We start from the raw sequence: 10261 nt of genomic DNA on the forward strand, positions 1-10261 counted from the left end.
TGGGCTGAATTGCCTCCTTCTGCACTGTAAATTCTATGAAAAGATTAGTTCCATGCTCCAAACACTGCTCTATTCAAATGCTGTGAGGTAGCACGGTAGCACAGTGGTTAGCATTGTCACTTCCCAGCGCCAGGGTCCCAGGTTCGATTCCCACTCGGGCCTGTGCGAGTCTACACATTCTCCCCGTGTCTGCGAGGGGTTCCTCCGGTTGCTCCGATTTCCTCCCACAAGTCCCGAAAGACGTGCTTGTTAGGTGAATTGGACATTCTGAATTCTCCCTCTGTGTACCCGAACAGGCACCGGGGTGTGGCGACGAGGGGATTTTCACAGTAACGTCATTGCAGTGTTAATGTAAGCCTCGTTGTGACAATAATAAAGATTATTATTATGGTGCTAGATAAATTTGGTGCGAGTGTATTTTATTCTGAGCTGGGTTGTCCTCAGTGAGGCAGAACCTTGAAACTGGGCAACCAAAGGCATGGCCACTGATGGTGGAACCAAATGAAATATCAGGGGCGTGCAAGTGAGCAGCATTAATGAGGTCCCAAGATTTCATTGGATTGTAGGGCTGGAGGAGGTTGCAGAAATAGGGAGTGACAACACTTTGAAATTCAGCAAGGTGACCAAGAACTAACATCTCTTCATACAAGAATACAGCAGCAGAGCGAAAGACTCTCATGCATAAGAAGGTTCTAAAATCCAACAAAACAACAGATGAATGTTTGGTGCAAAGCCAACTGCTCTGTAAGTGGCATTTTTTACTGTGCTGGATATAGAAAAAAATACCGCACATTAAACTCTTCCCAGTTATTATGCAATGCAATTATGGTAATGAAACATTTTCAGAATTTTTATATTTTAATTGGTTTTGTTGAAGTATGTCTGGAGTATGTTGAGTTAAATTTAATCTAGACCCCCACCCCCGGTGACAAAGAATCAAATTTGGTCACTGATCTCACTCTCAAAGAAGTCATGGAAGTCAGACAGCATGTAAAACAGTTGGCCAGTCTGATAGGATCAGTCTCCACCAGGCAGCTTCTGATTTAAAGACATATTTATTCCAAAGAACGAGGGGGAAAAGTGGAAGCTTTCAGCCTGTTTTGTCTGCTGAATATTTCCGTGATACTGCCAATGTCACTTGCAATCTCTCTCAAGTGGGTGGGCAGTCTTGCCTTGAAATACTTCACCCATTGTGTATTTCCAAAGGAATTTTTTGGCGTTCTGCCCATGTTTCAATATCCACAACTTTGCATTTTTAAAAATAAATTTAGAGTTCCCAATTTTTTTTTTCCACAATTAAGGGGCAATTTAGCGTGGCCAATCCACCTAACCTGCACATCTTTGGGCTGTGGGGGTGAAACCCACGCAGACATAGGGAGAATGTGCAAACTCCACACAGACAGTGACCCAGGGCCGGGATTCAAACCCAGGTCCTCAGCGCCGCAGTCCCAGTGCTAACCACTGCATCACATTCCGCCCTCAAACTTTGCATTTGTAGTGTCTCTTCTTTAGAGAGCTATGAGTATCAATGTGTGTCACTATTATAGGAAACATCTATCTCTTCACACTTCCCTGTGGGTGATTTGTGTATTCAGCATCTTCGCCTTGGAATGTAGCCTTGCATTTCTAAGCAGTTTGCTCTGTGACAATTCGAATTGAAACATTTCCCATCAGTTTCTATCACAAGGCACAGCAAGAAAGAAAGAAATACATGAATAGGATGGGAATAGAGGGATACGGACCCCGGAATGCAGAAGATTTTAGTTTAGACGGGCAGTGCAGGCTTGGAGGGCCGAAGGGCCTGTTTCTGTGCTGCACTTTTCTTTGTTCCTTTGTAATAGAACAAATTTGCATTTATACATTTGCATTTAATATAAATGTATATAAAAATATATCTAAATAAATGTGAATTTGCATTTGGACCCTTCATGACTTCAGGATATTCAAAAGTGCTTCATGCAGTACTTTTGACGTGTCATCACAGCAGACTTCCGCGAAGAGTGAGCAGATTGAGAACCAGGGAATGAGGGGTAAATGTAAACCATCACTTTGTGCTCGTACATGAACTGGTTTTTCTCAGTTGGCTGGACAACCAACAGTACGGGTTCAATTCCCACACTAGTTGAAGTTATTCATGAAGACCCATTGAAAATCTTGCCAATTTCTGAGTGAGTTCATGTTTAAAACTCTGACACCTGCCAATCTACAGAAACATTCTGCACAAGTAGCTCATTACCTGAGGTGTAAAGAACAGCCGTCAGCCCTTTAAATTGCAGGCAGTCAATGAAAGGTTCTTTCTAATCCCCAGGAGTGAATATTCCTACTTCTTTGTATTAACAATTAAACCTCAAGTTTCATTCTTTGTGGTAAATTGGGGAAAGTTCAAATCTTAAACAGTCAAAATTTTGTAAGGGTTTAAAGTGGTCCTATTCAGCCAAAATCATGGCATTATGCAGATCTGGTTTTTTTTAAATGAATGTTTAATTGGAAGAAACTCCAGGATGCAATGAACTTTGAGATGCGACCAGTCCAAGAGTGCCAGTGCACAACAAACCAGAAATATTCAATGAAAGGGCTGGGTTACATGCTAAATCAAAATCTAAATACTTGCCAATTGACAGTGTCATGTGAGAGTATCTTTAAGAAATGGGTGGTTATGAAATGTACCTTTAAGAAATGAGTGTTTATCAGTGATGTCAGAGTGTGGGTGGAGCTGGGCTGTCTGTCAGCTTTTTACTTTCGTTTTAGGCTGTTTGCTGCAGGGTGTGTTTTAGTTTCGTTTTCAGTGTTGGAGCTGAAGCCAGACCAAGCAGGTGTACTGCTGTTCTCTCTGCCATCAAAAGACTATCTCTTGATCATTTGGTGAATTCAGAATTATAAATGTTCTCAGTAGTGAATGTAAACCTGATGTGCTTCTGTTAAAAGGTGTTTCTTTTGTCTTCTGGATGTTGTTTGGGAAGTTATTAAGCATTACTTAGTGTTGTATTCTTTGGGGGTTGTATTTGAATTAATAGTTGCTAAGATGTTCACTGGATGTTTTAAAAAGGTTAACTTGAGTTCATAGAATAAACATTGTTTTGCTTTAAACAATACTTTTCCAGGCGGCATGTTCGCGGCGGCAGGCAGCGTGCTCGCGGCGGCATGCCGCCTGCCGCCTGCCGCCGCGAGCACGCCGCCTGCCGCCGCGAGCACGCCGCCTGCCGCCGCGAACACGCCGCCTGCCGCCGCGAGCACGCCGCCTGCCGCCGCGAGCACGTCGTCTGCCCGCGCGAGCACGCCGCCTGCCGCCGCGAGCACGCCGCCTGCCGCCGAGAGCACGCCGCCTGCCGCCGCGAGCACGTCGCCTGCCACCGCGAGCACGCCGCCTGCCGCTGCGAGCACGCCGCCTGATGCCGAGAGCACGCCGCCTGCCGCCTGCCGCCGCGAGCACGGCGCCTGCCGCCGAGCGCACGTCGCCTGCCGCCACAAGCACGCCGCCATCCGCCGCGAGCACGCCGCCTGCCGCCGCGAGCACGCCGCCTGCCGCCGAGAGCACGCCGCCTGCCGCGGAGCGCACGCCGCCTGCCGCCGAGAGCACGCCGCCTGCCGCCGCGAGCACGCCTCCTGCCGCCGCGAGCACGCCGCCTGCCGCCGCGAGCACGCCGCCTGTCGCCGCGAGCACGCCACCTGCCGGTGAGAGCACGCCGCCTGCCGCTGCGAGCACGCCTCCTGCCGCCGCGAACACGCCACCTGCCGCCGCGAGCACATCGCCTGCCGCCTGCCGCCGCGAGCACGTCGCCTGCCGCCGAGCGCACACCGCCTGCCGCCGCGAGCACGCCTCCTGCCGCCGCGAGCACGTCGCCTGCCGCCGCGAGCACGCCGCCTGCCGCCGCGAGCACGCCGCCTGCCGCCGCGAGCACGTCGCCTGCCGCCGCGAGCACGCCGCCTGTCGCCGCGAGCACGCCGCCTGCCGCCGCGAGCACTCCGCCTGTCGCCGCGAGCACGCCACCTGCTGGTGAGAGCACGCCGCCTGCCGCCAGCCGCCGCGAGCATGCCGCCTGCCGCCGCGAGCACGCCGCCTGCCGCCGCGAGCACGCCGCCTGTCGCCGCGAGCACGCCACCTGCTGGTGAGAGCACGCCGCCTGCCGCCAGCCGCCGCCTGCCGCCGCGAGCACGCCGCCTGCCGCCGAGCGCACACCGCCTGCCGCCGCGAGCACGCCTCCTGCCGCCGCGAGCACGCCGCCTGCCGCCGCGAGCACGCCGCCTGCCGCCGCGAGCACGCCGCCTGCCGCCGCGAGCACGCCACCTGCCGGTGAGAGCACGCCGCCTGCCGCCAGCCGCCGTGAGCACGCCGCCTGCCGCCGAGTGCACACCGCCTGCCGCCGAGAGCACGCCGCCTGCTGCCGCGAGCATGCCTCCTGCCGCCGTGAACACGCCGCCTGCCGCCGCGAGCACACCGCCTGCCGCCTGCCGCCGCGAGCACGCCGCCTGTCGCCGCGAGCACGCCACCTGCCGGTGAGAGCACGCCGCCTGCCGCCAGCCGCCACGAGCACGCCGCCTGCCGCCGCGAGCACGCCGCCTGCCGCCGAGCGCACACCGCCTGCCGCCGAGAGCACGCCGCCTGCTGCCGCGAGCACGCCGCCTGTCGCCGCGAGCACGCCGCCTGCCGCCGCGAGCACACCGCCTGTCGCCGCGAGCACGCCACCTGCCGCCGCGAGCACGCCTCCTGCCGCCGCGAACACGCCGCCTGCCGCCACGAGCACACCGCCTGCCGCCTGCCGCCGCGCGCACGCCGCCTGCCGCTGAGCGCACACCGCCTGCCGCGGCGAACACACCGCCTGCCGCCACGAGCACGCCGCCTGCCGCCGCGAGCACGTCGCCTGCCGCCGCGAGCACGCCGCCTGCCGCCGCGAGCACGTCGCCTGCTGCCGAGAGCACGTCGCCTGCCGCCGCGAGCACGCCGCCTGCCGCCGCGAGCACGCTGCCTGCCGCCGAGAGCACGCCGCCTGCCGCCTGCCGCCGCGAGCACGCCGCCTGCCGCCGAGCGCACACCGCCTGCCGCCGCGAGCACGCCTCCTGCCGCCGCGAGCACACCACCTGCCGCCGCGAGCACACCGCCTGCCGCCTGCCGCTGCGAGCACGCCGCCTGCCGCCGAGCGCACGCCGCCTGCTGCCGCGAACACGCCGCCTGCCGCCGAGAGCATGCCGCCTGCCGCCGCGAGCACGCCGCCTGACGCCGCGAGCACGCCGCCTGCCGCCGCGAGCACGTCGCCTGCCGCCGCGAGCACGCCGCCTGCCGCCGCGGGCACGCCGCCTGCCGCCTGCCACCGCGAGCACGCCGCCTGCCGCCGCGAGCACGCCGCCTGCCGCCGAGAGCATGCCGCCTGCCGCCGCGAGGACGCCGCCTGCCGCCGCGAGCACGCCGCCTGCCGCCACGAGCACGTCGCCTGCCGCCGAGCGCACGCCGCCTGCCGCCGGGAGCCCGCCGCCTGCCGCCGCGGGCACGCCGCCTGCCGCCGCGAGCACGCCGCCTGCCGCCGCGAGCACGCCGCCTGCCGCCGCGAGCACGTCGCCTGCCGCCGAGCGCACGCCGCCTGCCGCCGAGAGCACGCCGCCTGCCGCCTGCCGCCGCGAGCACGCCGCCTGCCGCCGCGAGCACGCCGCCTGCCGCCTGCCGCCGCGAGCACGCCGCCTGCCGCCGCGGGCACGCCGCCTGCCGCCGCGAGCACGCCGCCTGCCGCCGCGAGCACGCCGCCTGCCGCCGCGAGCACGCCGCCTGCTGCCGCGAGCACGCCACCTGCCGCCGCGAGCACGCCGCCTGCCGCCGCGAGCACGCTACCTGCTGCCCCCAAACTAACGGAGCTGCAAAACAGAGCCATGGGTGACTTTTTACATTGTTAATAAAGTTACAGAGAGTTTTCACTCTAAATCCACAGACCTGGGAGTGATGTCTGGAATATGATTAGAACAGTGTGTGCCAATTCCTGGAGTTCAAGGAATGATTCATCCATCTTCAAATCAATAAGCCGGAGCTGCAGGTTTGAGAATGGAAAAAATATCTGTTTGAAGACAAACATCTACTTTAAATAATCTGTTTGCTATTTTTATGCTAATGTTTTGTCCCGCTTACCAATCTTGATTAAAGCAATTCATATGTAACAGGCACAGCTGGTAGCAAAAAGCTGGAAAGCAAAAAGCAAAAGGCTTTGCAATTATATTTAAATGAGAAGCTATTCAGATGTATGGAAGCATTTTTAGTTTATATCCAGATGACTTTGCGTCGTCGATTCAACGTTGTCAATTTCCTCACGTTTCCTTAATGTGACACAGTCCTTAACTTAAGCCACGGCTGCATAACAGGAGGCAGTGTCTCCTTTGGTTGAAGCCATGGTGTGAGACTGCAGTGCTTAATACCCCAAACTAAACACAAGAGAAATATGGCAAGCTGCTTTTGAAAGATAACAATACCCCAAAGCCTCGTACGCCATTGTTTAGGCTTCAGTGACTCACCGTGAAAGATTGGCACTGTTTCACGTCAAATATAGTCTAGACAGACTTGCAGTTAAGCATTTCTGAAAGAGCTTTCATTAAACTGGAAGATTTAAATCCAAATAAAACTTCCAAGAAACTTCACAGATAGAAATAGGGCAGAGGAATGATTGCAAATCGTAATATCGTGGGGGGGGGGGGTATGAGGAGCCATTGCTGGAGAAGCATTGCCCGCATTGTGAGAGGTCGGAGTGGAAACACATGAGCACTGCTCCGAGGTTCTAGTTAGTAGAGATGGGCCTTCCCTTTTCCTCTGAGTTGGTTAGTAGGACGGGGGAAGTACAAGTTTTGTATTAGATTTATATCTTAACTACTGTGATGAATGTATAAATACTGTTAATTCACCAGTATACTGTATTACGTTATACTATGTTATTAACCCTGTGGGCTCCATCTATGGGCCACTGTGTGGCTTCACCCACAGGGGGAGATGTGGAGCATGTATGGGCTCCGCCCCTTATAGGAAGTATAAGAGCAGCAGACCTGCGGGACCGCCTTCAGTATTGTACCGGTCGCAGGCAGGCAAAGTTGTAAGCTGATTAAAACCACTGTTTACTTCGGCACGAGTCTGCGAGTGAATTGATGGTTGCATCAACTACTTAGAGTTTTTGATATAACTAAAGATAACCATTGAATGAAGCCTTTAATTAATTAATTAAATTAGTACAATAGGGCTAATCTGGGATGTAAAAGGGCAGTTTGTGTGATTGGACTGTGGACTGTGGGTGTCTGTGATGCCAAGTCTCCCTTGAACAAGACAATTGGCTCTATCTCAAATCTCTCCGACTCAAAGACATTTGGCTGGATTGTCACAAGCTCAGGGAGAATCAGCAGACCATTGAAAATGACGGATGGGCCCTGATTCCAGGATTCCTGCCCCCATCCCCGGTTCCCAGTGTGGGTAAAAGGTACAACAACCCACTGCCTAATCTTCCATCTTAGCCAGTTTCATTGCTATTCTCTAGCCCCCTCAGAGGGGTCTTGAACAATTGTTTGGATGAGGGAATATCTTGAAAGATATATTGAAAAGGTCTTACCCATGCTCCCCATGTCCCCCACCCATCTCCATTGGTCCTTCATGCCCTCCATACAAACCCATGTCCCAACTTCAAATTACTGGATATACATTCCATGCCAACCAATGTCCCTCCACCTGTCTCTAATGACCCCAAAGACCTTCCATGTCAATCCATGCTGCTTCACCCGCCCCCAGTGGTCCCTCATATATTGCATGCTACATCATAGCATTGCATGGCCGAGCACCCATTATGTACTATATAATAACAATGGCATGTATGGAAATCTATTTTAAAAACTAGATGCTCATAACTTTCTTAAAAACCTGTTGTTCCTACAAGCCAATAAAAGTATCAAGCAACCAACCCCTTAAAGTATCAATAGCAGATATAACAAGCACTTGGCACCTCTTTATTTTGTGTAAATAAATATTGAGCCATTGACAAAATAGGTTGAAGAGAAAAAGTTGTAATCGGACAATGTTTACCCTTGTGCGCACCTGTTTCAACAGATTACAGATGTCTGACATGCCATTTCTACTCCCGCTACCTACCTCTAACATGAAAATCTAGCCCGTTGTGTTGGGGCATGTATTGTTCTTGTAAGGACAAGAAGGTGTTATGAGAGGGAGATAATAGAAAATTGTGTCCAGAAATGGGATCGAAGGTGTAGCAGGCAATTTAGTGGTTGAACAGACTATGGAAAAAAGCTGCTAGTATCAAGCCAGAGGGATATGCCCACACCTGGCATGAGTTAGATTGTCGCATTCAGACTTAAACTCATTAGTGGGGATACACAGGATGGCCCTGTTCAGAAAGGGTGAATCACTCGAGATCCATTGTCAGGACATTCATGTCTGACCAGCTATTAGCCCATTATAGAGCCTGATGGCCTCAGCCCGTCAATGGGAGGTTAGTTGCATATCAATAACATGGCTCTGTTCTTTTGTATAAACCTGAGTGGGCCATCAAACAGTCAAGAAAATGATGATGGGTTCAAGTCTGGAAAAGCCCGGAGAGAACCTTTGTTTGAAGAGCTGGGCGTAGCTTAGTGAGAGAGAGAGAAAGAATACTGTTTTGAGCACGGAGAAGATTTTGGAAAGTGACCAAGAGAGGACGTGAAAGTTGCCACCGAGGCAGGCTTTGGAAAAGGGTTCTGAAATAATTTCCTGAACAGAAGAAAAAATGCAAGTATCACCTTTACCTGTAAGTGGAACAAGAGCTGCATGTTCAGTTCAAGTGTTGTTTAATGGGAACTAGTGTGTTAAGGTTAAGGAACTACATGTAATCTGTTAATGTTAGAGTTAAAGTTTAAAAGGATAAATATTGGTTCAACATTTGTTTTAATAAAGTGTATTTATGAAATAACCAAGCCTTATTTCTTATGATAGCACTCTTGGATTGTATCGATCTTTCCGCATTGCCAAATACTTTAAAAAGAGAGGGCAGCACAGTGGCACAGAGGGTTAGCAATGCTGCCTCACAGCACTGAGGTCCCAGGTACGATCCCGGCCCTGGGTCACTGTCCATGTGGAGTTTGCACATTCTCACTGTGTTTGCATGGGTTTCGCTCCCATGACCCAAAGATGTGCAGGGTAGGTGGATTGGCCATGCTAAAGTGTCCCTTAATTGAAAAAAATGAATTGGGTACTCTAAATTTATTTTTTTAAAAGATGCGGCGTCTGGTCCAGTATCTCTTCCACTGCAGAGAGCTGACCAGGCATCCGTAACAAAGAAAGACTGCAAGGAGGAAAGGCAAAGTTCAGGCCAAGGCACCATGGCTCAAAAGATTGTCCAGTGGGGAAGGAAAATGTAATAGTTATAGGGGACTCTATAATTAGGGGATAGAAGGCATACTTTGCAGCTAAGAATGAGAATCCTGAAGAGTGTGTAGCCTACGCTCTGTCAATATAATAGTATATCTGACGGGCGGCACGGTGGCACAGTGGTTAGCATTGCTGCCTACGGCGCTGAGGACCCGGGTTCGAATCCCGGCCCTGGGTCACTGTCCGTGAGGAGTTTGCACATTCTCCCCGTGTCTGCGTGGGCTTCACTCCCACAACCCAAAGATGTGCAGGATAGGTGGATTGGCTATGCTAAATTGCCCCTTAATTGGAAAAAATAATTGGGTACTCTAAAATTTAAAAAAAAAATGGTATATCTGATGATGGCTGAAGAGGATCTTGGAAAGGGAGGGTTGAATCTAGTTATCGTGGTCAATATCTTGGAACAATCAACAGAGATAGGAACAGGGTGGAAGTCCTGATAAAGGAGAATCAGGATTTAGACTCGGGACCACAAAACAGGACCAAAAACAGAAGCTCGAGAGCAATAATATCTAGGTTGTTGCCCATGCCGCATGCAAATTGACACGGGAGGAGGCAGATCTGGAGAATTAAGACCTGGCTAAAGGACTGGTACAGGACAGAGGGGTTCTTTTGCATGGCACTGGCAGCAGTTCAGGTCAGCAAGGAGCAGAGTCGATGGTATTGTGCCATCTGTACTGGGATGGGACCCATGTCCAGGCAGAAGGGGTATGTCGGGAAATGGTGGAAACTTTAAATTAGTAAGGGGGGGGGTGGGGTCGGTAAGAAGCAAAAACAGCTTAACTGTAAATAGAACAGGTCAGGAGACCAAAGGGAAGGAAAACGTAAGGGAGGACATTGGTGATTGGGGAATAAGCAGAGATACAGAATGGCAATTTAAAAATGTGATTA

General features: G+C 52.8%; 1 protein-coding gene across 1 annotated transcript; it reads left to right on the forward strand.

Moving 5' to 3' along the window:
* The first annotated feature begins 5181 nt into the window (after positions 1 to 5181).
* On the forward strand, positions 5182 to 5880 carry LOC119952393 (testis-specific gene A8 protein-like). Its single transcript, XM_038776114.1, has one exon. The coding sequence runs from the start codon at positions 5182 to 5184 to the stop codon at positions 5878 to 5880; it is 699 nt and encodes a 232-aa protein (XP_038632042.1).
* The last annotated feature ends 4381 nt before the right edge of the window (positions 5881 to 10261 follow it).

The sequence above is a fragment of the Scyliorhinus canicula genome, chromosome 17 (assembly GCF_902713615.1).
Source record: "Scyliorhinus canicula chromosome 17, sScyCan1.1, whole genome shotgun sequence".
Taxonomy (NCBI): domain Eukaryota; kingdom Metazoa; phylum Chordata; class Chondrichthyes; order Carcharhiniformes; family Scyliorhinidae; genus Scyliorhinus; species Scyliorhinus canicula.

Coding starts and splice junctions, on each gene's coding strand:
- LOC119952393 (XM_038776114.1), top strand. CDS start 5,182: ATGCCGCCTGCCGCCGCGAGCACGCCGCCTGACGCCGCGAGCACGCCG.